This window comes from Somniosus microcephalus, chromosome 8, assembly GCF_052327205.1.
Source record: "Somniosus microcephalus isolate GS21.2 chromosome 8, FLI_Smic_1.0, whole genome shotgun sequence".
Taxonomy (NCBI): Eukaryota; Metazoa; Chordata; class Chondrichthyes; order Squaliformes; family Somniosidae; genus Somniosus; species Somniosus microcephalus.
Genome location: NC_140994.1, coordinates 266557683 through 266584397, shown reverse-complemented (window position 1 = coordinate 266584397; position 26715 = coordinate 266557683). Strand labels below are relative to the sequence as shown.

At 47.2% G+C, this 26715-nt stretch overlaps 1 protein-coding gene across 4 annotated transcripts in view; it reads left to right on the top strand.

Annotated features, from left to right (window-relative positions):
* Positions 1 to 26715, top strand: part of canx (calnexin) — a 90914-nt gene that overhangs the window by 44317 nt on the left and 19882 nt on the right. For all 4 annotated transcript variants that reach the window (XM_085996036.1, XM_085996039.1, XM_085996038.1 and 1 more), the window contains exons 6-11: positions 3402 to 3483; positions 5492 to 5684; positions 10809 to 10998; positions 15157 to 15270; positions 16195 to 16351; positions 19606 to 19821. In XM_085996036.1, coding sequence (XP_085852162.1) covers positions 3402 to 3483; positions 5492 to 5684; positions 10809 to 10998; positions 15157 to 15270; positions 16195 to 16351; positions 19606 to 19821 — 952 coding nt within the window. The remainder of the gene's footprint in view (positions 1 to 3401; positions 3484 to 5491; positions 5685 to 10808; positions 10999 to 15156; positions 15271 to 16194; positions 16352 to 19605; positions 19822 to 26715) is intronic.

Below are 26715 nucleotides of genomic sequence, written 5' to 3'. Positions count from 1 at the left end.
ACCCTGAATCTATGCCCCCTTGTTATTGACCCCCCCCACTAAGGGGAAAAGTTCCTCTTTACCCTATCTATGCCCCTCATCATTTTGTACACCTCAATCAGGTCCCCCCTCAGCCGCCTTTGCTCCAAGGAAAACAACCCCAGCCTGTTTAGTCTTTCTTCATAGCTGAGGCGCTCCATCCCAGGTAACATCCTGGTGAATCTTCTCTGCACCCTCTCCAAAGCAATCACATCCTTCCTATAGTGAGGCGACCAGAACTGCACACAGTACTCCAGCTGTGGCCTCACCAGCGTTTTGTACAGCTCCATCATAACCTCCCTGCTCTTATATTCTATGCCTCGGCTAATGAAGGCAAGTATCCCATATGCCTTTTTAACCACCTTATCTACCTGTTCCGCTGCCTTCAGGGATCTATGTACATGTACACCAAGGTCCCTCTGACCCTCTGTACTTCCTAGGGTCCTACCACTCATTGTGTATTCCCTTGCCTTATTTGTCCACGCCGGCCATCAAGCCCTGTCTATTCTAATCCCATTTTCCAGCACTTGGTCCGTAGCCTTGTATGCTATGGCGTTTCAAGTGCTCATCTAAATGCTTCTTGAATGTTGTGAGGGTTCCTGCCTCTACCACCCTTTCAGGCAGTGAGTTCCAGATTCCAACCACCCTCTGGGTGAAAAAGTTTTTCCTCAAATCCCCTCTAAACCTCCTGCCCCTTACCTTGAAGCTATGCCCTCTTGTTATTGACCCCCCTACTAAGGGGAAAAGTTCCTTTCTATCTACCCTATCTATGCCCCGCATAATTTTGTACACCTTAATCAGGTCCCCCCTCAGCCTTCTCTGCTCCAAGGAAAACGACCCCGGCCTGTCCAGTCTCTCTTCATAGCTGAAGCGCTCCAGCCCAGGTAACATCCTGGTGAATCTCCTCTGCACCCTCTCCAACGCAATCACATCCTTCCTATAGTGTGGCGACCAGAACGCTACACAGTATTCCAGCTGTGGCCTAACCAGCGTTTTGTACAGCTCCATCATAACCTCCCTGCTCTTGCCTTCATTAGCCGAGGCATAGAATATAAGTATCCCATACGCCTTTTTAACCACCTTATCTACCTGTCCTGCTGCCTTCAGGGATCTATGTACTGGAGCTAGACTGGAGAAACTGGGAGTGTTCTCCTTGGAGCAGAGAAAGTTAAGGGGAGATTTGACACGGGTGTTCAAAATCATGAAGGTTTTTGATAGTTAATAAGGAGAAAGTGTTTCCAGTGGCAGGAGGGTCGGTAACCAGAGGACACAGATTTAAGGTGATTGGCAAAAGAACCAGAGAGGATGTGAGGACATTTTTTTTACGCAGCGAGTTGTTGTGATCTGGAATGCGCTGCCTGAAAGGGCGGTGGAAGCAGATTCAATAATAACTTTCAAAAGGGAATTGGATAAATACTGGAAAATAAAAATGTGCAGATATATGGGGAAGAGCAGAGGAGTGGGATTAATTGGAGAGCTCTTTCAAAGAGCCGGCACAGGCACGATGGGCCGAATGGCCTGCTGTGTTGTAAGATTCCATTATTTGTATGCAAATTAAAGTACTAAAATTGATATTTACTGAGGACTGTGGGGGTCACGGTAGCTTAGAATATTTTATTTCATGTCTGCGACTTGAACAGAGAATGGGTGGGAGTTTTGTCTCTTAACTGCAGTAGAGATTTTGAGTGAAATAAGTTTGGTATCCTGGTTTAGTTCTGGTGGGGCTACAAGAGGAGACTGACCACCGGTTAGCCAGGAATTGACCGTCTAACTTGGAGGTTGTAATAGGCCAATGTGTGACGGGAGAACGTTCATGGTCCAGAATTTGCAGTGGGTACAAAAGGTGAACGAACGGCCTTTGCTGTTATTACCCTTTTGAAACTGACCGCAACTTAAGGAACTTTATATTAAAAAGTATATATTTTTTTTAATTGGTTCATCTTTATTTAAGGTTTACCTTTTCCCCATGTGAGAGCCCCAATTTTTGTTCTGCTCCCTAACATTTTTAAAAGTCTGAATAAAAGCCGTTTCTTCACTTCCTGGTTTCCCGGTCTGTGAGAATTCTGCATTGTGATTGGCTGCTCAGACAGCTTGTTGAGGCCACAGCAGATCGCGCTAGGGATTCCCAACTATACGTCACTGAAATCACTTGAGCGACGCAAAAGGCAAACTTCTCGCCACAGAGATCGAGATCTTATAAATGGTAGGACACTGAAGTGCAGAGGATCAGAGGGACCTTGGAGTGCATGTCCACAGATCCCTGAAGGTAGCAGGATGGGTAGATAAGGTGGTTAAGAAGGTATACGGGACAATTGACTTTATTAGCCGAGGCATAGAATATAAGAGCAGGGGGGTTATGCTGGAACTGTATAAAACACTAGTTAGGCCTCAGCTAGAATACTGCGTGCAGTTCTGGTCACCACATTACAGGAAGGATGTGATTGCACTAGCGAGGGTACAGAGGAGATTTACGAGAATGTTGCCTGGGCTGGGGAATTTTAGCTATGAGGAAAGATTGGATAGGCTGGGGGTTGTTTCCTTTGGAACAGATGAGGCTGAGGGGAGATTTAAGAGGTGTATAAAATGATGAGGGGCCTCGATAGAGTGGATAGGAAGGACCTATTTCCCTTAGCAGAGAGGTCAATAACCAGGGGGCAGAGATTTAAAATAATTGGTCGGAAGTTTAGAGGGGATTTGAGGAGGGTTCTTTTCACCCAGAGGGTGGTGGGGGTCTGGAACTCTCTGCCTGAAAGGGTGGTAGAGGCAGAAACCCTCATCACATTTAAACAGTACTTGGATGTGCGCTCGAAGTGCCGAAACCTCCAGGGCTACGGACCAAGAGCTGGAAAGTGGGATTAGGCCGGATAGCTCTTTGTCGGCCGGCACAGACACGATGGGCCGAATGGCCTCCTTCTGTGCTGTAAATTTCTATGATCTTTGTGGGCAGCTTTCTTCGGGGCCAGCGGTGAGCACCTTAGCTTCGCCGCTGACTGCAAATTCTGGGCCCTTATTTAAGCTTACAAAAAGCTGTGATCCTCTGAGGTTGGGTTTAAGATGGGATGATGGTATGCCATGGGGAGTTTCACTGCGCTGCGCTGAGCTGACCTGGGTGTGCTTGGTGCTGGCACTGGCTGTCAGTAAAACGGGCAAGTGTTGTGTTCCCAAGTTCATACATTCCTTGCCTTCTACGAGCACCAAATTAATCCTCCCCCCAAAAGATCTCCTGGTCGATCTTTTTATGACATTGTTTGGTATGTGTGTAAGTGTGATCTAGAGCAGCTGTTGGACTTGCAGCTTGTTCACTGTCACCAAGTGCAAATAATTAACGCTTAAAATATTTTAGCTTGAAAATTGATTTTTTTTCCATAAAATTACCTTTTCAGGTACGAAGTGAATTTTCAGAATGGAATTGAATGTGGTGGCGCATATATTAAGCTACTCTCGCAAACCAAAGACTTAAATCTGGTGAGTGGGATTTTGTTTCACTGCGTGCTTCCTGGGAATAGCCAGTCCTCCTATTTGCATTTATTCAGCGACCGCTTGACGGAATCTCTTTGCAGCGGAGTATCATCTTCATGTCCTCAATCGAAATTGTGCAGGGCCAGCCTTGAGTCTAATGTCCTGATCCAAACGGAAAGTACTACACTCCCAGTGCAGTACTGAGGGAGCGCTGCATTGTCGGAGGGGCAGTACTGAGGGAGTACTGTACTGTCCGGAGCGCTGCACTGTTGGAGGGGCAGTACTGAGGGAGTGCTGCACTGTCGGAGGGGCAGTACTGAGGGAGCACCGCACTGTCGGAGGGGCAGTACTGAGGGCGCGCCGCACTGTCGGAGGGGTAGTCTGTAGGATGAGACATTAAACCAAGGCCCTATCTGGTGGATGTTAAAAGATCCCATGGCCACTATTTCGAAGAAGAGCAGGGAGTTCTCCCCAGTGTCTTGGCCCAATATCCATCAACCAACGTAACTAAGAAAAAAGATTCAGTTTGTGGGAGCTTGCTGTGTGCAAATTGGCTGCTGCTTTTCCTACATTACAGCAGTGACTACATTTCAAAAGTGCTTCATTGATTGTAAAGCGCTTTGCGATGCCTCAAGGTCATGAAAGGCACTATATAAACGCAAGTTTGTTCTTTTTGGGTGAACTAGAACAGGAGTGGGTGAAGAAATGTCGGAGGTGCAATAGTTTAATATTACTAGAAGTAGTTTAGAGTCGGTGCCTCAATTGTAAGCAAATGTATTGGGATTGCATTTGAAGTTTTGCTGAACTAAGTCTACGACCTTCCTGGTGTATAGATCTTAGTCCTGTGTCAAATAGTGTGTTTACCCACTAGTGGGGCATGTGTAACTAAACAGAGCAGTTTCATCCTGCCGATTCTGGCTCAGACAGTAGTTTAGACTCTTGTTATATTAAGCGGTCCAGCATGCAGGAAGCGTATTATCCAATAGTGTCATGGGGAAGTATTTAGCAGCAGCCACTCACTGTTTGCCTTTCCGTTGCTGTGGCTGGTCTGTTGGAACTTGTGGTCTATCTGTGTTTTGCAGTGGATGAGCGTGTACCCTGGTTTTGTGTTTTCCCCGTCTTTTCCTTTTTTGGCCCAGAAATTCGGGTCGGAGGCTTCCCGCGGGTGCAAGCCCCCGACCTGCACTTACCTAGCGCACCGGCCGTTGTGCTGTGGGCCCGCGTGGGATTCCGATCCTGGGCCTCCTCCAACTGCCGGCGCGCAGTGCTTGCGTATCCCAGGGGCGCAGTTAGTTCGATGCGTCCCCTGGGATCACGTGGGCCATGGAGAGCCAATGGTAGCAGGGAATGCCCATTCATAAAATTGACAGGAAGAGCTGTCAAACCTATAAATACTATAAGCCCCAAACATAACTAAAACTTCAAATACATTTTTAAAAAAACATCACATTTTTAAACTAACTATAAATTACATGAAATAACTATTAAACAATTTAAATTTTTGAAAAAATTAATTAAATTTTCTAACGGGGCTAAAAATAAACTTACCTTTCTTTAAAGTATTTAAAAATAATAAACCTGTGGGGAAAAAAATGTTTTAATTTTAATTAATTCACCACTTACCTTGTTAAAAGCAGGCCTTGCGCCTGCTTTTTACATGTGTAACTCCTGGAGACTTACCCTCCCCTCCCAGAGAAACCTGCAAAAAAAAACGGAAGTTCCAGGCGTACGCGCGGCCTCTCCGGCGCATGTGTTCGACCTCTGAACCCCTTTAAGGGAACTGAAGTTCCGGTTTCCCGCGCATGCACAAAACCGGCACTTCCGTTGGGCCTACGGGTGAGCACCCCGCGCATACTCACCCGTGGGGACCTGAATTTCTGGGCGCCTCCTTTTCCTGAAGGTGATGACCCTGTTGCTCTTCAATCCCGTCATCTTCCAAGGTTTGTCTCTGGCTGCAATGGGTTTGGGTCTATTAACAGCTTTTAATTTTGGTCGTTTTATCTTTCCTTGGTAGGAGAAATTTTACGACAAAACTCCGTACACCATCATGTTTGGCCCAGACAAGTGCGGCGAAGATTACAAACTCCACTTCATCTTCAGGCACAAGAACCTCAAAACCGGAGAGTACGAGGAGAAGCATGCGAAACGCTCCGACGTGGACCTGAAAAGCTATTACACGGACAAGAAGACTCACCTCTACTCGCTAGGTATTGCTCAATAGCAGCTCCTGTTTATCATCAGCTCTGTCCGCACTTCCTGAACTTTGATGGAAAGACTTGCCTTTCACGTCAGTTTTGAAATGCGGTCACCACTGTTTTCCCCCCCCCCCCCCCCCCCTAATTTTTTTGGGGGGTACGTGGTCCTTTTAACGGGTTGTGCAGCTCATTCAAAGTTCTGCGCATGCACAAAATTTCACATTTGAAAAGGGCTGCGCGGGACCGTCTGACGGCTGCGCATCTTCGAGGGAACGTTGATGGTCACTGTGGTAATGCAGGAAACGCGACAACCAATTTACACACAGCAAATAGCAATATGATGACCAGTTAATCTGTTTTAATGATGTTGGTTGAGGGATAAATATTGTCCCCAGGACACCAGGAAGAACACCCCTGCTCTTCGAAATAGTGCCCGTGGGATCTTTCGCGTCCATCTGAGCGGGCACACGGCACCTCAGACAGTGCAGCACTCCCTCAGTACTGCACTGGAGTGTCAACCTAGAGTTTTGTGCTCCAGTCCCTGGAGTGGGACTTGAACCCACAACCTTCTGACTCCAAGGCCAGAGCGCTACCCACTGAGTCACGGCCGACATTAGGGGTATTGCTCTGTGACTCGCTCAACAGGAGCTTGCCATGAAGCGAGGAGGCATTTCCCTGGAGCCTTGCGTCTCTTGCCTGGAGATCGTGATCTGAAGCCGATGGAAGGTCACATTTCCCACAGTGCCAAGTGGCACGCGCGAGGCTCTATCTGTAATAAGGAGGTCGGATAACGCCAAGGCAAAGCACAAGGGCACCAGGGATGCCACTGAGCTGGAATGAGTTGTGAAATCTTTTCGATAGTGGAAGTGCAGTGGTGGCCATTTGTTGTCACCTGCCTGCCCAAAGAAAGCCCTGGTTAGACCACACCTGGAGTACTGTCTTCAGTTCTGGGCACCACACCTTGGGAAGAACATATTGGCCTTGGAGGGAGTGCAGTGTAGATTTTCCACTAACTTGATTTGAGTTTTTGATGAGGTAACAGGGGGGGTTGACGTGGTGTACATGGACTTCCAAAAGGCGTTTGATAAAGAGCCACGTAATAGGCTTGCCAGCAAAGTTGAAGCCCATGGAATAAAAGGGACAGTGACAGTATGGATACGAAATTGGCTGAGTGATAGCAACGGAGAGTACATAAGAACATAAGCAATAGGAGCAGGAGAAGGCCCTTCGAGCCTGCTCCATCATTCAATGAAATCATGGCTGATCTTCTGCCTCAACTCCATTCACCGGCTCTATCGCCATATCCCTTGATGCCCTTACTAGTCAGAAATCTATCGACTTCTGTTTTGAATATACCCAATGACTGAGCCTCCACTGCCCTCTGGGGTAGAGAATTCCAAAGATTCACCTCCCTCTGTGAAGAAATTTCTTCTCATCTCAGTCCTGAATGGCCTACCCTTTATCCTGAGGCTGTGGCCCCTGGTTCTAGACTCCCCAGCCAAGGGAAACATTCTCCCAGTATCCACCCTATCAAGCCCTGTAATAATTTTGTATGCTTCAATGAGATCTCCTCTCATTCTTCTGAATTCAAGAGAATACAGGCCTAGTTTACCCAATCTCTTCTCATATGACAGTCCCACCATCCCAGGAATCAATCTCGTGAACCTTCGCTGCACTCCCTCTATGGCAAGTATATCCTTCCTTAGGTAAGGAGACCAAAATTGTACACAGTACTCCAGGTGTGGTCTCACCAAGGCCTTATATAATTGGAGTAAGACTTCTTTACTCCTGTACTCAAATCCTCTTGTACTGAAGGCCAGCATACCATTTGCCTTCCTAATGGCTTGCTGCACCTGCACATTCACTTTCAGTGACTCATGCACAAGGACACCCAGGTCCCTTTGAGCATCTGCATTCCCCAATCTTTCACCATTTAGGAAATACTCTGCCTTTCTGTTTTTCCACCAAAGTGGATAACTTCACATTTATCCACATTGTATTCCATCTGCCATGTTCTCGTCCACTCACTGAGCCTGTCGAGATCCCCTTGAAGCCTCTTCGCAACTGACACTGCCACCTAGCCTTGTGTCATCAGCAAATTTGGAAATGTGACATTTAGTCCCCTCATCCAAATCATTGAAATACTGTAGATTGTGAATAGCTGGGGCCCAAGCACCGATCCTTGCGGTACCCCACTAGTCACAGCCTGCCATCCTGAAAAAGACCCGTTTATCCCTACTCTTTGTTTTCTGTCTGTTAACCAATTCTCAATCCATGCTAGTATATTACCCCCAATTCCATGTGCCCTAATTTTGTTCACCAACCTCTTGTGTGGGACCTTATCGAAGGCCTTCTGAAAATCCAGATACACCACATCTACCGGTTCCCCTTTGTCTACTCCACTAGTTACATCCTCAAAGAACTCCCAATAGGTTTGTCAAGCAGGATTTCCCTTTCATAAATCCATGTTGACTGCCCAATCTTACTATTAGTTTCTAAGAGTAGTGGTGAACGGTTATTTTTCAGACTGGCGGAAGGTATACAGTGGTGTTCCCCAGGGATCGGTTGTAGGACCGCTGCTTTTCTTGATATATATTAATGACTTGGAAGTGGGTGTACAGAGCACAATTTCAATATTTACAGATGAGACAAAACTTGAAAGTATAGTGAACAGTGAGGAGGATAGTGATAGACGTCAAGAGGACATAGACAGGCTGGTGGAATGGGCGGACATGTGGCAGATGAAATTTAATGCAGAAAAGTGTGAAGTGATACATTTTGGTAGGAAGAACGAGGAGAGGCAATATAAACTCAAGGGTACAATCCTAAAGTGGGCGCATGAACAGAGAGACCTGGGGGTATGTGTGCACAAATCATTGAAGGTGGCAGGGCAGGTTGAGAAAGCGGTTGGAAAAAAAGCATACGGGATCCTGGGCTTCATAAATAGAGGCACAGGGTACAAAGGCCAGGAAGTTATGATGAATCTTTATAAAACACTGGTTCGGCCTCAACTGGAGTATTGTGTCCAATTCTGGGCACCGCACTTTAGGAAGGATGTGAAGGCTTTAGAGAGGGTGCAGAAAAGATTTACAAGAATGGTTCTAGGGATGAGGGACTTCCGTTACGTGGACAGACTAGAGAAGCTGGGGTTGTTCTCCTTGGAGCAGAGAAGGTTGAGAGGAGATTTGATAGAGGTGTTCAGAATCATGAGGGGTCTGGACAGAGTAGATAGAGAGAAACTGTTCCCATTGGCGGAAGGGTTGAGAACCAGAGGACACAGATTTAAGGTGATTGGCAGAAGATCCAAAGGCGACAAGAGGAAAATCTTTTTTACTCAGCGAGTGGTTAGGATTTGGAATACACTGCCTGAGAGGGTGGTTTTATGATTCTGATACCTGGACTCCCAAGGGTTAAATTACGAGGCGACATTACACAAACTAGGGTTGTATTCCCTGTTATTTAGACGGTTAAGGGGTGATCTGATCGAAGTTTTCGAGATATTAAGTGGAACTGATCAGGTAGATGGAGAGAAGCTATTTCCACTGGTTGGAAATCTAGGACTGGGGGACATAGCCTGAAAATTAGAGCCAGGCCTTTCAGGAGTGAAGTTAGAAAGTACTTCTAGACACAAAGGGCAATTGATGCTGGGTCAATTGTAGCTAGGCCACAGATCAGCCATGCTCTCATTGAATGGCGGAACAGGCTCAAGGGGCTAAATGGCTTACTCTTCTTCCTAAGCCCTGATACTTTGTGCACATCGAGGCTTTGGTTATTAGGCCAAGCGCTTGCATTTATAATACTTAAAAAAAAAAAAAAAAAAAATCTTTAATGTTACACCGCTTGAAAGGGGATCCGAGAGATCATTTAAAGGTCGTTATAATAAAGACTAGAATTGTAGTGCTTCTCGATGCAATGTTCTTTCACTTTTCTGACCCAAAACCAAATGGTTCAATGAAAGGACCACTTCATGTGTTCTGCAATTGACCCATTTGGGGTTTTTGCCCATGTTTGTGTTTTTTGGAACAAGTTCCAGGGATGAGGAGGGACTTTGGTTGCGTGGATAGACTGGAGAAGCTGAGGTTGTTCTCCTTCGAGCAGTGAAGTCTAAGAGGAGATTTGAGAGAGGTGTCCAAAATCTGGAAAGGTTTAGACGAAGGATCGGTAACCAGAGGGCACAGATTTAAGATGATTGGCAAAAGAACCAGAGGCGACTTGTGGGGCTGGAGGGGTGAGGCCATGGAAGGAGTGCAGCGAAGATTTACCAGACTGATACCTGGGATGGCAGGAATGACGTATGAGGAGAGATTGGGTCGATTGGGCTTATATTCGCTGGAGTTTAGAAGAATGAGAGGGGATCTCATTGAAATTTATAAAATTCTAACAGGACTAGACAGACTAGATGCAGGAAGGATGTTCCCGATGGCGGGGGAGTCCAGAACCAGGGGTCATAGTCTAAGGATAAGGGTAAGCCATTTAGGACAGAGATGAGGAGGAATTTCTTCACCCAGAGAGTGGTGAACCTGTGGAATTCTCTACCACAGAAGGCAGTTGAGGCCAATTCATTAAATATATTCAAGAAGGAGTTAGATGTAGTTCTTAAGGCTAAAGTGATCAAGGGATATGGGGAGAAGGCAGGGACAAGGTACTGAATTTGGATGATCAGCCATGATCTCATTGAATGGCGGAGCGGGGCCGAATGGCCTACTCCTGCTCCTATTTTCTATGTTTCTATGGAGGGATTTGAAAACCAGGATGAGAATTTTAATATTGAGGCATTGTAGTAACTCGGCAATATACGTCTGAAACTGTTGGTATGGTGCCAACACTCGTAGCTGAGGCCTGGTTAATCTTTCTTTGGTACGAGTTTTATTTGGCAATAGTTGATGACCTTGCTATTTTTGAGTGGATTTTGGGGCATCTAGATTTACAGAAGGGAGTTTAAGGCAACAGACTGAGGTTTTTGCCACGGCTTGTCTGGATCCTGTGCAGAGACCCACAATGAAGTGATCGCTGATCTGGGCAAGACTGACTGTTGTTTCTTTGCTAGGATTGGGGAGTTGTAAAGCAGACGCATTTAAGCATTTATTAAATTAACTTTATTTTTTTATCTTCTCCCCCCCCCCCCCTCCCTTGTAGTGCTCAACCCTGACAACTCATTTCAGATCCTGATCGATCAAACTGTTGTCAACAGTGGCAACCTTCTGGATGACATGACTCCTCCCATTAATCCTCCAAAAGAGATTGAAGATCCAGACGACCAGAAGCCAGAAGACTGGGATGAGAGACCAAAAGTTTCTGACCCGGATGCATTCAAACCGGAAGACTGGTGAGTAACTTGGTTTGCTACGAGTCGATCGAGGACTTAAGATTGTATTTCCTCCAGCTAAATATTGGGAAGACTGAAAACCTTGTCTTCGGTCACCAGCACCAACTCTGTTCCCCAGCCTCTCCCTGGCAACTGTCCGAGGCTGAACCAGACTGTTCGCAACCTTGGTGTCGTATTGGACCCTGAGATGAGCTTCCGACCACACATCCACTCCACCACCAAGATCGTCTACTTCCACCTCTGCAACGTCGCCCGTCTCCGCCCCTGCCTCAGCCCATCTGCTGCTGAAACCCTCACTCATACCTCTAGACTTGATCATTTCAACTCTCCTGGCCAGCCTCCCACGTTCTACACGTGGTAAACTTGAGCTCTGTCCAAAACTCCGCTGCCCCGTGTCCCAACTCGCAATAAGTCCCGTTCACCCATCATCCCCTGTGCTCGCTGACCTACATTGGCTCCCGGTTCGGCAACGCCTCGATTTTAAAATTCTCATTCTTTTCGAATCTTTCCATGAGCTCGCCCCCTCCCTATCTCTGTCACCTCCTCCAACCCTACAGTCTCTGCACTCCTGCAATTCTGGCATCTTGCGCATCCCCGATTTCCATCGCTCCACCATTGGCGGCCGTGCCTTCAGCTGCCTGGGCCCCGAGCTCTGGAATTCCCTCCCTAAACCTCTCCGCCTCTCTCTCGCCTTAAAACTTGCCTTTTTTTTTAACCAAGCTTTTGGTCACCTGTCCTGATATCTCCTCCTGTGGCTCGGTGTCAAATTTTGATTAACACTTTTGTGAACCACCTTGGGACGTTTTACTACAAGTTGTTTTATTTATATTGAGGAAGAGAAAAAAAGAAAAACTTGCAATCACGATCTTGGGATTATTATCACAATGCTGTTTGTGGGAGCTTGCTGTGTGTAAATTCGCTGCCGCGTTTCCTACATTACAACAGTGACTACACTTCAAAAATATTTAATTGGCTGTAAAGCGCTTTGGGACGTCCTGAGGCTGTGGAAGGCACTATAGAATCCCAAGTCTTTTTACTTGTATCTGATCTAGTCTAGTTTATGTTTGTAACCAAGGTCTCACTCTCCTGCCTTATTCTAAGGTAATATTTCACCATCTATATTACCTGAACCATTTTATCATTTCTATCCTCCCCTTAAGCACCTTTGCTCTCGGCTGCAGAGATTGACACTAACTTGCCTCGGAACTGAATCCATGTTACACTTGGAATCGTTCTTGTTGCTCCCTTCTGTGCCCTCCCCATTGCACCCTCTCCTCATCCCCTTTGTAGAATGGTGCCCAGTTAATGGCCCAGAAATTCGGGTTGGAGGCTTCCCGCGGGTGCAAGCCCCCGACCTGCACTTACCTAGCGCACCGGCCGTTGTGCTGTGGGCCCGCGTGGGATTCCGATCCTGGGCCTCCTCCAGCTGCCGACGTGCAGTGCTTGCGTATCCCAGGGGCGCAGTTAGTTCGATGCGTTCCCTGGGATCACGTGGGCCATGGAGAGCCAATGGGAGCAGGGAATGCTTCATTCATAAATTTGACAGGAAGACCTGTCAAACCTATAAATACTATAAGCCCCAAAACATAACTAACAAACTTCAAATACATTTTTAAAAAAACATCACATTTTAAAAATAACTATAAATTACATGAAATAACTATTAAACAATAATTTAAATTTTTGAAAAAATTAATTACATTTTCTAATGGGGCTAAAAATAAACTTACCTTTCTTTAAAGTATTTAAAAATAATAAACCTGTGGGGAAAAAATGTTTTAATTTTAATTAATTCACCACTTACCTTGTTAAAAGCAGGTCTTGCGACTGCTTTTTAAAAGTGTAACTCCTGGAGACTTACCCTCCCGGAGAATCCTGTATATTAAAAAAACCGTAAGTTCAATGCGCACGCGCTGCCTCTCTGGCGCACACGTTCGAACTCTGAACCCCTTCCTTTAAGGGAACGGAAGTTCCGGTTTCCCGCGCATGCGCAGTGCATGCACGAAACCGGCACTTTCGTTGGGCCTACGGGTGAGTACCCAGCGCGTACTCGCCCGTGGGGACCCGAATTTCTGGGCCAATGTGTTTCATCGTGTTTTTTCTTTGGAGTGGAGTCGCAATCTATTGAGACACATTCTTAATTTTGCATAATTTACCTGTGGTACAATGGATGAACAGATTTTTCAAATTAATTCACTTTTTAAAAAAAAAAAATAATAATTTGAAAGGCTGTGTTATAATCGTGTGGACTTGGGTAATGTTTGCAAATGAGCTGAACTGTTGCTTGTGTCGTGTCATCACTTGCGCGAAGCACTAGCATTGAGTGTCCCTCCCAGTTGCCTGACGAGTTGCTGGGCTGGCATGTTGCACAATAAGTTCTGATGACACCAGAAGTATAAATAGTTTATGCAGCCATCAGAACCCTAGTCTAATCACCCAAGTGTTCGAGAGTAAAAGCAGCTCCATTTTGAATTGGCTGTGGTCTGTCACGGCCATTCGGACCATGCTGCCTGTGCCAGCTCTTTGAAAGAACTATTAATGGGCCAGAAATTCGGGTCGGTGGCTTCCCGTGGGTGCAAGCCCCCGACCTGCACTTACCTAGCGCGCCGGCCGTTGAGCTGTGGGCCCGCGTGGGATTCCGATCCTGGGCCTCCTCCAGCTGCCGGCGCGCAGTGCTTGCGTATCCCAGGGGCGCAGTTAGTTCGAAGCGTCCCCTGGGATCACGTGGGCCATGGAGAGCCAATCGGAGCAGGGAATCTCTATTCATAGATTTGATAGGAAGACCTGTCAAATCTATAAATACAAATCAGCCCAAAACATAACTAAAACTTCAAAAAAAAATTTTAATCACATTTTTAAAGTAACTATAAATTACATTAACTATTTTAAACAAATTTAAATTTTTGAAAAAATTAATTAGTTTTTAACGGGGCTAAAAATAAACTTGCGTTTCTTTAAAGTATTTTAAAATGATAAGCCTGTGGAAAAAATGTTTTCATTTTACTTAATTAACCTCTTACCTTGTTAAAAGCAGGCCTTGTCACTGCTTTTTTCATGCGCAGCTGCTGGAGACTTACCCTCCCGGAGAAACCTGCAAAATAAAAAGGGAAGTTCCAGGCGTACGCGCTGCCTCTCCGACGCACGCATTCGACCTGTGAACCCCTTCCTTCAAGGGAACGGAAGTTCCGGTTTCTCGTGCGTGCGCGGTGCATGCACCAAACCGGCACTTTTGTTGGGCCTAAGCCTGAGTGCCTAGCGCGTACTCGCTCGTGGGGACCCGATGTTCTGGCCCATTGAGTTAGTCCCTCTGCCTCTTACCCCCCCCCCCCCCCCTGCTCTTTCCCCATAGCCCTGTAACTTTCTTAAATATATTTAATGAATTGGCCTCTACTGCCTTCTGCGGTAGAGAATTCCACAGGTTCACCACTCTCTGGGTGAAGAAATTCCTCCTCATCTCTGTCCTGAATGGCCTACCCCTTATCTTTAGACTGTGACCCCTGGTTCTGGACTCCCCCGCCATCGGGAACATCCTTCCTGTGTCTAGTCCTGTTAGAATTTTATAAGTTTCAATGAGATCCCCTCTCATTCTTCTAAACTCCAGCAAATACAAGCCCAATCGACCCAATCATTATACTGTCCCCTTTGGTGGACGTAAAAATGCTATGGCACTATTTCAAAGTGGAACAGGAGTTCTCCCCGGTGTCCTAGGGCCAATATTTATCCCTCAACCAACATCGCTAAAACAGATTATCTGGTCATTATTACATTGCTGTTTGTGGGAGCTTGCTGTGCGTATATTGGCTGCCGCGTTTCCTACATTACAACAGTGACTCCACTTCAAACTGTGGAACTCCGCCCTTCCCTCAGTCTACAGGCTACATTCTACAGGCTTTTAAAACGCATCATCCTCTTCACTTCTCATCTCTCTTTCATAGATATTCTCCCCGATGGTTCTCGAACTTGATATCCTGTAGTGTGGGCATCAACCCATCACCAGGGTTTCTCATGGGGGTGAGGGGGTGACTCACACTTCTGGGAGTGGAACATTGGAACAGTGTGACTTCAGCCCAGGCTATTAGTCTTGTTAATGTAACCAGTTAAGGGCGCCTATTGGAACCTCGTGTCCACCAACGGTTTCTGACCACCTCCCATTTGCAGGGACGAGGATGCTGAAGCTAAGATTCCTGATGAACATGCAGTGAAGCCTGAGGGCTGGCTTGATGACGAACCTGAATACATTCCTGACCCTGATGCAGAAAAGCCAGAGGACTGGTAGGTTCAGCTGTAACTCCAGCTCTCTTCAGATAACTGTGAGCAGTCAAGTCCGGACGTAATCATGCGAAAGCAGTCTTTAGTGCTGGTGTGTGAGCGTGGTGGGGGTGGGGTTGTGTGTGTGAGTGTGCTTGGGGTGGGGGGGTTGTGTGTGAGCGCGCTTGGGGTGGGGGTTTGTGTGCGAGCGTGCTTGGGATGGGGGGGTTGTGTGCAAGCGTGCTTGGGATGGGGGGGTTGTGTGCGAGTGAGCTTGGGGTGGGGGGGGTATGTGAGCGTGCTTGGGATGGGGGAGGTTGTGTGCGAGTGTGCTTGGGATGGGGGGGTTGTGTGCGAGCGCGCTTGGGGTGGGGGGGTTGTGTGAGCACGCTTGGGATGGGGGGTTGTGCGCGCGTGCTTGGGGTGGGGGGGTTGTGTGAGGGCGTGCTTGGGGCGGGGAGGGGGGTTGCGTGCTTGGGGCGGGGCAGGGGGGGTAGCGTGCTTGGGGCGGGGAAGGGGGTTTGCGTGCGAGCGTGCTTGGGGTGAGGGGCGTTGTGTGCGAGCGTGCTTGGGGTGGTGGGTGCGCAAGTGCTTAGGTGGGGGGGTTGTGTGTGAGCGTGCTTGCGGTGGGGGGGTTGTGTGCGAGCGTGCTTGGGAACGGTGTGGGCGTGTGTATTGGGGGGAAGTGGTGTGCCGGGGTGCACTGTGTACACACGTGCTGGGGGGGGTTGCGCAGTGTACTGGGAGAGTGTGTGTGTATGGAGGGATTTTTGAGGGCTGGTGGGTTGTATTGGGGAGTGTGTGAGATTGCCTATCATGGGGCAGTAATTTGCTCTGCGGCAATATTGATGTACCCACTGCACTAAAACTGGCCGACGGTGTTTTGGTTGTGAAGATCGGTGAAGTGGTTGCTGGTAACGATGCTCTTCTCGTTGTCTGTGTCTCTAGGGACGAGGAAATGGATGGTGAGTGGGAGGCTCCTCAAGTAGCCAATACTAAGTGTGAAACTGCTCCTGGCTGTGGGCTCTGGAAAGTGCCGATTATTGATAACCCAGATTACAAGGGGAAATGGAAGGCTCCAATGATCGACAACCCCAACTACCAGGTAATGGCAATGAAGTGGGAAAAGTTCCTTTTGTTGACCACCGGATTAACCACCACATTAATCGTCCTCCCTCTTGCACTCGGTATAATTTAGGATTCCTTGTCCTTTTATGGTCCAGCTTTGCTTCGAGAACTTCCTTCAGTTCTCGTTGAGTCCAATTTGCATCCCTGAGCCATTTATTCATTCTTTTACTGAGCTCTGAACTTCAGACAAAATGCTGCCTAGTATATTTTTACTGGGGAATTTCCAACAATTGCAGTGAGGGGTGGAAGACTTTGCTCATTCCTTCATAGGAACATAAGAAATAGGAGCAGGAGGAGGCCATTCGGCCCCTCGAGCCTGCTCCGCCATTCAATAAGATCATGGCTGATTTTCGACCTCAACTCCACTTTCCTGCCCGATCCCCATATCCCTTGATTCCCCCCAGAGTCCAAAAATCTATCGCTCTCTGTGTTGAATATACTCAACGACTGAGCCTCCACCGCCCTCTGGGGCAGAGAATTCCAAAGATTCACCACCCTCTGAGTGAAGAAATTCCTCCTCCATCTCGGCCCTAAATGGCCGACCCCTTATCCTGAGACTGACCTCTAATTCTAGCCAGGGGAAACAGCCTCTCCGCATCTACCCTGTCGAGTCCCTCCTCATGATGTTGAGTTGTGAGGCAAATATCTGCTTGGCTCAGTGGGCAGTGCTCTCACTCCAAATCAGAAGGTTGTGGATTCACGTCCCTCTAGAGACTTGAGCACAAAATCTAAGCTGATACTTAACAGTGCACTCCCCTCAGTATTGTGCTGATCAGAGGTGACCTTTTGGATCAGACATTAAACTTGTGCTTGATTGGGTGGATGTAAAAGATCCCATGACCGTATTCAAAGAAGAGGAACAGGAGAGTTTGTCTCCTGTCCTGGGCCAACATTTATTCCTCGCCCAACAACACCAAAAAACAGATCATTTGGTCATTTCTCGTTGGTGGGATCTTGTGCGCAAATTGGCTGCCCCATTTGTTGACTTAATGGTGACTACACCTCGAAAGTAATTAATTGGTCATGAAGCACTTTGGGACGTCCGAAGCACCTGAAAGGTGCACCAAGCCCCATTCACCCATCACCCCCTCTTTTCCCCCCCCCCCCCCCCCGTGCTTGCTGACCTACGTTGGCTCCCGGTCCACGAAAGCTTCGATTTTTAAATTCTCCTCCTTGTATTCAAATCCCTCACCCCTCCCTATCTCTGCAACCTCTTCCAGCCCTACAACCTTCCAAGATCTCTGCGCTCCTTCAATTCTGACCTCTTGAACATCCCCAATTTCCATCGCTCCACCATTGGTGGCCGTGCCTTCAGCTGCCTGGGCCCTAAGTTCTGGAATTTCCCCCCTAAACCTCTCCGCATCTCTATCCTCCTTTTAAGAGGCTCCTTAAAACTGACCTCTTTGACCAAGCTTAGAGTCACCTGTTCTAATATCTCCTTATGTGGCTCGGTGTCAGATTTTAACTAATTCCTATGTATTTAAAAGAATTTTGGTTCAACCTAGTTTTGTAACCTCTCCGTTCAGAGCAGTGTCAGCTACAGAAGCCCTGGCGTGGGGTCCACAGAACAATGCCCCCCAATATGATGTAAGCTGTGCAGGTTATCTAATTCACCTGGGTCTTCATAAAGCAGGACTGCAAAAGAAATCGAGATCTTCAGAGATTGGCTAGTCAAACAAATCATAGAATCTCACAGCACAGAAGGGGGCCATTCGGCCCATCCTGTCTGTGCCGGCTCTTTGAAAGCGCTCTCCAATTAGTCCCACTCCCCCCTGCTCTTTCCCCGTAGCCCTGCAGATTTTCCCCCTTCACGTATTTATCTAATTTCCTTTCAGAAGTTACTATTGAATCTGCTTCCACCGTCCTTTCAAGCAGTGCCTTCCCGATCATCATAACTCATATAAATTCTCCTCATCTCCCTTCTGGTTCTTTTGCCAGTTATCTTAAATCTGTGTCCTCTGGTTATTGACCCTCCTGCCACTGGAAACAGTTTCTCCCTCTCTACGCTTATCAAAACCCTTTATGATTTTTGAACACCTCTATTAAATCTCTTAACCTTCTCTGCTCTAAGGAGAACAATCCCAGCTTCTCCAGTCTCTCCACATAACTCAAGTCCTTCATCCCTGGGACCCCCATTTTTTTTTTTTATTCGTTTGTGGGATCTGGGCATCACTGGCAAGGCCAGCATTTATTGCCCATCCCTAATTGCCCTCGAGAAGGTGGTGGTGAGCCGCCTTCTTGAACCGCTGCAGTCCGTGTGGTGAAGGTGCTCCCACAGTGCTGTTAGGGAGGGAGTTCCAGGATTTTGACCCAGCGACGATGAAGAATCGGCGATATACTTCTAAGTCAGGATGGTGTGTGACTTGGAGGTGGTGGTGTTCCCATGCGCCTGCTGCCCTTGTCCTTCTAGGTGGAAGAGGTCGCGGGTTTGGGAGGTGCTGCCGAAGAAGCCTTGGCGAGTTGCTGCAGTGCATCTTGTAGATGGTACACACTGCAGCCACGGTGCGCCGGTGGTGGAGGGAGTGAATGTTGAAGGTGGTGGATGGGGTGCCAATCAAGCGGGCTGCTTTATCCTGAATGGTGTCGAGCTTCGAGTGTTGTTGGAGCTGCACTCATCCAGGCAAGTGGAGAGTATTCCATCACACTCCTTACTTGTGCCTTGTAGATGGTGGAAAGGCTTTGGGGAGTCGGGAGGTGAGACACTGGCTGCAGAATACCCAGCCTCAGACCTCTTGTTGCCACAGTATTTATGTGGCTGGTCCAGTTGAGTTTCTGGTTAATGGTGACCCCCAGGATGTTGATAGTGGGGGATTCGGCGATGGTAATGCCATTGAATGTCAAGGGGAGGTGGTTAGACTCTCGCTTGTTGAATAGTCATTGCCTGGCATTTCTGTGGCGCGAATGTAAATCAATATCCATAAAATCTCAGTCGATGGGGAAAGAGCAGGGGAGTGGGACTAATTGGATAGCTCTTTCAAAGAGCTGGCACAGGCACGATGGGCCGAAAGGCCTCCTTCTGTGCTGAGGTTTTCTAGGAATTGTGATTAGGTTGCATTTGGCTAGTAGTAAGAAAAGGTGAGTTATACAAGTTACAGTATTGCAACTAGTCTTGAATTCAAAATGCAGTATTTTGCTAACTTAATTTATGATGGGATCATATCCCCATCTCAATATCCATCACGCCGGTAAATTCGTGAGGACTTTAGCTCTCGCTTTATCTTTCTCATTTAGGGTGCCTGGAAACCAAGGAAGATTTTCAATCCGGACTACTTTGAGGATCTGCACCCGTTCAGGATGACTGCCTTCAGTGCTGTTGGCTTGGAGCTGTGGTCAATGACATCTGATATCTTTTTTGACAACTTTATAGTTTGCTCGGACAAGGCAGTGGCTGACCAGTGGGCGAACGATGGCTGGGGTCTGAAGAAAACAGCCGAGGGGGTGGCTGAGGTAAGGATGCAATCTTAACCTACGGCCAGGATCGGGTTAGAAGAGATGGATCTCGCCTGACCTCTTTTGGTGGGAGGAACGGCTGGAATGAGCTACCTGGGACATTGGTGTCATTTAAGAAACAGTTAGCGGTGATGGAAAGATGTAGGGCTGGTATTCTGCAAGGGTGAGGCCAAGATGGGCTGAAGGGTCATCTTGATCCGAACCAATCTTATGAAATGTGCTGGAGAAAGAAATCGGGCTTTTACAAAGTAGACGTCTGAGTAAAACTATGTGCAGTTTTGGTGGTCTTACCTAAGGAAGGATATACTTGCCTTAGAGAGAGTGCAACGAAGGTTCACCAGACTGGTTCCTGCAGTGGTGGTGGGGGGGGGGGGGTGGAATTGTCATAGAGCCATAGAGTTATACAGCACGGATAGAGGCCCTTCGGCCCATCGTGTCCGCGCCGGCCATCAAGCCCTGTCTGATCTCTGATCTAATCCCATATTCCAGCATTTGGTCCGTAGCCTTGTATGCTATGGCATTTCAAGTGCTCATCCAAATGCTTCTTAAATGTTGTGAGGGTTCCAGCCTCCACAAGCCCTTTCAGGCAGTGAGTTCCAGACTCCAACCACCCTCTGGGTGAAAAAGTTCTTCCTCTAAACCTCCCGCCCTTTACTTGAATCTATGCCCCTAGTATTGACCCTCTACTAAGGGAAAAGCTCCTCAGCATCCATCCTATCTATGCCCCTCATAATTTTGTACACCTCAATCATGTCCCCCCTCAGCCTCCTCTGCTCAAGGAAAACAAACCCAATCTGCCCAGTCTCTCTTCATAGCTGAAGCGCTCCAGCCCCGGTAACATCCTGGTGAACCTCCTCTGCACCCTCTCCAACACGATCACATCCTTCCTGTAGTGTGGCGACCAGAACTGCACACAGTATTCCAGCTGTGGCCTAACCAGTGTTTTATACAGTTCCATCATAACTCCTTGCTCTTATATTCTATGCCTCGGCTAATGAAGCAAGCATCCCATATGCCTTTTTTACCACCTTATCCACCTGTTCCGCCGCCTTCAGGGACCTGTGTACTTGCACACCCAGATCCCTCTGACCCTCCGTCTTGCCTAGGGTCTTACCATTCATTGTGTATTCCCTTGCCTTGTTAGTCCCCCCAAAGTGCATCACCTCGCACTTTTCCGGGTTAAATTCCATTTGCCACTGTTCCGCCCATCTGACCAACCCATCTATATCGTCCTGAAGACTGAGGCTACCCTCCTTGCTATTTACCACCCTACCAATTTTTGTATCATCCGCGAACTTACTGATCATACCTTTTACATTCATATCCAAGTCATTAATGTAGACCACAAACAGCAAGGGACCCAGCACCGATCCCTGTGGTACCCCACTGGCCACAGGCTTCCAGTCACAAAAACAACCTTCGACCATCACCCTCTGCCTTCTGTCACTAAGCCAGTTTTGTATCCAATGTGCCAAGGCACCCTGGATTCCATGGGCTCTTACCTTCTTGACCAGTCTCCTGTGCGGGACTTTATCGAAGGCCTTACTGAAATCCATGTATACCACATCCACTGCATTACCCTCATCCACACACCTAGTCACCCCCTCAAAAAAATTCAATCAAATTAGTCAGACATGATCTTCCCTTGACAAAGCCATGTTGACTATCCCTGATTAATCCTTGCCTCTCCAAGTGGAGACAAATTTTGTCCCTCAGAATTTTTTCCAATAATTTTCCTACCACTGATGTTAGGCTCACTGGCCTGTAGTTCCCCGGTTTTTCCCTACTTCCCTTCTTGAATAATGGTACTACATTAGCGGTTCTCCAGTCCTCTGGCACATCCCCTGTGGCCAGAGAGGTCCTGAATATATGTGTTCGAGCCCCCGCAATCTCTTTCTTTGCCTCACACAGCAGCCTGGGATACATTTCATCCGGGCCTGGGGATTTATCCATTTTTAGGCCAGCTAAAACCGCCAATACCTCCTCCCTCTCGATGTGAATATGTTCGAGCATATCACAGTCCCCCCGCCCTATTTCTATGTCTACATCGTCCTTCTCCATAGTGAAAACAGATGCAAAAAATTCATTTAGAACCCCTCCTACATCTTGCGGCTCCACACACAGATTGCCACTTTTGTCCCTAATGGGCCCTATTTTTTCCCTAGTTATCCTCTTACCCTTAATATACTTATAAAACATCTTAGGATTTTCCTTTATTTTGCTCGCCAGTGTTATTTCATGGCCCCTCCTTGATCTCCTAATTTCTTTTTTAAGTATCCCCCTGCACTTTTTGTACTCCTCTAGGGCTTCCTCCGTCTTTAGCCTTTTGTATCTGCCAAAAGCCGCCCTCTTTTTTCCTAATCCATTCTCGTATATCCCCTGACATCCAAGGTTCCCTGTGGTTTTTGGAACCACCCTTGACCTTTACGGGAACATGTTGCCATTGTATGATCCCAATCGCCCTTCTGAAAGCCTCCCATTGCTCTGATGCGGATTTTCCTACAAGTAGCTGATCCCAGTCCATTTTGGCCAGATCCTGCCTTATCTTATTAAAATCGGCCTTCCCCCAATTTAGAACCTTTATTTCCGGCCCATCCCTGTCCTTTTCCATGACCACCTTAAACCTTACCATATTATGGTCACTGTCACCAAAGTGCTCACCTACTAGCACTTTTTCCACTTGGCCGGCCACATTCCCTAGAATTAGGTCCAGTACCGCCCCCTCTCTTGTAGGACTTTCTACATGCTGGCTCAAAAAGCTCTCCTGGATGCACTTTAAGAATTCTACACCCTCTGAGCCTTTCACACTCTGACTATCCCAGTTAATATTGGGGAAGTTGAAATCCCCCATTATTATTACCCTATTATTTGCACATTCCTCTGGGATTTGCCTACATATCTGTTCCTCTATCTCCCCCTGACTGTTTGGAGGCCTATAGTACACTCCCAGCAAACTGCTTGCCCCCTTTTTGTTTTTAAGCTCCACCCATATGGCCTCATTAGAGGAACCTGCTAATATATCATCCCTCCTTACTGCAGTAATTGACTCCTTAATTAATATTGCGACACCCCCTCTTATACCTCCCCCTCTGTCTCGCCTGAAGATTCTGTACCCCGGAATATTGAGCTGCCAGTCTTGCCCCTCCCTCAACCATGTCTCCGTGATAGCAACAATATCATACTCCCATGTGTTTATCAACACCTTCAGTTCATCCACCTTACTTGCAAGACTCCTTGCATTAAAATAGATGCCATCCAGCCTTGCCCTTATATATTTGCCCTGTCTACCAAGCTGACTTGTTTTTTTTCTCTATAATTGGCAGCACATCACCCCCTATTTCAGCTCCCCTCTGTCTCCCATCCCCCTGCCAAGTTAGTTTAAACCCTCCCCAACAGTGCTAGCAAACCTCCCCGCAAGGATATTTGTCCCGCTCTGGTTCAGGTGCAACCCGTCCGACTTGTACAAGTCCCACCTTTCCCAGAAGCAGGCCCAGTGATCCAGGAAAGTAAAACCCTCCCCCCTACACCAACTCTTTAGCCACGCATTCATCTGCTCTATCCTCCCATTCCTATACTCACTAGCACGTGGCACTGGGAGTAATCCAAAGATTACACCCTTTGAGGTCCTGCTCTTTAATCTGTTACCTAGCTCCCTAAATTCTTGATGCAGGACCTCATTCCCCCTTCCTACCTATGTCGTTGGTCCCAATGTGGACCACGACCTCTGCCTGCTCACCCTCCCCCTTAAGAATGCCCTGTAGCTGCTCAGTGACATCCCTGACCCTGGCCCCAGGGAGGCAACAAACCATCCTGGAGTCACGTTTGCGGCCACAGAAACGCCTATCTGTTCCCCTTACGATAGAATCCCCGACCACTGTTGCTCTCCCACTCTTTTTCCTCCCTTCCTGAGCAGCAGAAGCATCCCTGGTGCCAGGAAGCTGGCTGCTGCTGCCTTCCCCTGGTGAGTCATCCCCTCAACAGTCCTACAAGGAGAGATTGAGGAGACTAGGCCTATATTCCCTAGAGTTTGGAAGAATGAGAGGTGATCTCATTGAAACATACAAAATTCTTACAGGGCTTGACAGGGTAGATGCAGGGAGGATGTTTCCCCTGGCTGGGGAGTCTAGAACCAGGGGTCACAGTCTCAGGATAAGGGGTCGGCCATTTAGGACTGAGATGAGGAGGAATTTGGTGAATCTTTGGAATTCTCTACCCCAGAGGGCTGTGGCTGCTCAGTCGTTGAGTGTATTCAAGGCTGAGATCGATAGATTTTTGGCAATTGAGGGAATTAAGGGATTTGGGGATAGTCCTGGAAGGTGGAGTTGAGGTATAAGATCGGCCATGATCTTATTGAATGGCGGAGCTGGGCCAAAGGACCGACTCCTGCTTCTATTTCTTATTTTTTATTTGAACGTGAATCATTTTATTTCAAATGTGTGTCACCTATACAATTTATTGTGATGTCACATGCTATCCTGAGATTTAACATCCTGTTGGTGTTCATGTTCAGTTCATTTTCCGTTTTTTTTTGCGTTTTAACTAAGTGCCAATGTTCTCAGTCGGTGCGGCATTGACTGGGCAGGGTTCGAGAGTCTCAGGCTGAGGAAACTCCAAACACCTGAAGACTCCTCCCGAGGTTTATTACCGTTTAATAAAGATGATCCAGTTCCCACGGTCGAAGGAATTTGTTTGATTTGGTATCCCTGATGTCATTGGATTACATAGGATCTACGGCACAGAAACAGGCCATTCGGCCCAACCAGTCCGTGCCGGCGTTATGCTCCACTCGAGCCCCCTCCCGTCTTTCCTCATCTAAATCTATCATCCTAACCCTCTATTCCCTTCTCCCGCCTCCCCTTAAATGCATCTATACTATTCGCCTCGACCACTCCCTGTGGCAGCGAGTTCCACATTCTCACCACTCTCTGGGTAAAGAAGTTTCTTCTGAATTCCCTATTGGATTTCTTGGTGACTATCTTATATTGATGGCCTCTAGTTATGCTCTTCCCCACAAGTGGAAACATTCTCTCTGTACCCAATCTATCAAAACCTTTCATAATTTTAAAGACCTCTATTAGGTCACCCCTCAGCCTTTTTTCAAGAGAAAAGAGACCCAGCCTGTTCATCCTTTCCTGATATGTATACCCTCGCATTTCTGGCATCATCCTTGTAAATCTTCTCTGCACCCTCTCCAGTGCCTCTATATCCTTTTTATAATGTGGCGACCAGAACTCTAAGCAGTACTCCAAGTGTGGTCTAACCAAGGTTCGATACAAGTTTAACATAATTTCCCTACTGTTCAATTCTATTCCTCTAGAAATAAACCCTAGTGCTTGGTTTGCTTTTTTTATGGCCTTGCTAACCTGTGTCGCAACTTTTAGTGATTTGTGTATTTGTACTCCCAGATCCCTTTGTTCCTCTACCCCACCCAGACTCGCACCCTCCAAATAATAAGTGACCTCCCTGTTCTTCCTGTCAAAATGTAATACCTCACATTTATCTGTGTTGAATTTCATTTGCTAATTATATGTCCATTCTGGAAGTTTATTCATGTCCTCCTGTAATTTGTTGCAGTCCTCCTCAGTATTGACTATCCCCCCAATTTGGTGTCATTTGGAAATTGTGTTTCTGATTCCGAAGTCTAAATCGTTAATATAAATTGTGAACAGCAGTGATCCCAGCACTGATCCTTGTGGAACACCACTACCCACCTTCTGCCACTGTGAATAGCTCCCCTTTACCCTTACTCTCAGCTTTCTGTCTTGAGAAGCCAGGTAGCTATCCATTCTTCCCCTGACTCCGCATTCTCTCACCTTATTCATTAGTCTATTATGTGGTATCTTATCGAAGGCCTTTTGATCATCAGACCTTCTATCATAGAACGATTACAGCACAGTAGGAGGCCATTCGGTCCGTCGAGCCCGTGCCGGCTCTCTGCAAAGCACTTCAGCTAGTCCCACTCCCCCGCCCTTTCCCCGTAGCCCTGCAAATATTTTTCCTTCAGGTACTTATCCAACTCCCTTTTGAAAGCCACGATTGAGTCTGCCTCCACCACCCTTTCAGGCAGTGCATTCCATTCCAGATCATAACCACTCGCTGCGTAAAAAAGTTTTTCCTCTTGTCGCCTTTGGTTCTTTTGCCAATCACCTTAAATCTGTGTCCTCTGGTTCTCGACCCTTCTGCCAATGGGAACAGTTTCTCTCTATCTACTCTGTCTAGACCCCTCATGATTTTGAACATCTCTATCAAATCTCCTCTCCTGAATTTAAATAAAGGAAACTACGATTGTCTGAGGCGCGAGTTGGGTAGGATTGATTTGGGGAATGTCACTCAAAGGGTTGACGGTGGATAGGCAATGGCAAACATTCAAAGACCGCATGGATGAACTACAGAATTTGTTCATCCCAGTTTGGCATAAAAATAAAACAAAAAAGGTGACTCAACCGTGGCTAACGAGGGAAATTAGGGATAGCATAAGATCCAAGAAGAGGACATATAAATTGGCCAGAAAAAGCAGTAAACCAGAGGATTGGGAGCAGTTTAGGATTCAACAAAGAAGGACAAAGGGATTAATTAAGAAAGGGAAATAGAATACGAGAGTAAGCTTGCAGGGAACATAAAAACTGACTGTAAAAGCTTTTATAGATATGTGAAGAGAAAAAGATTGGTGAAGTCAAGCGTAGGTCCCTTGCAGTCAGAATCAGGGGAATTTATAATGGGGAACAAAGAAATGGCAGACCAATTAAATACATACTTTGGTTCTGTCTTCACAAAGGAGGACACAAATAACCTCCCAGAGATGTCGGGGAACATAGGGTCTGATGAAAGGGAGGAACTGAAAGAAATCAGTATTTGTAGGGAAATGGTGTTAGGGAAATTGATGGGATTGAA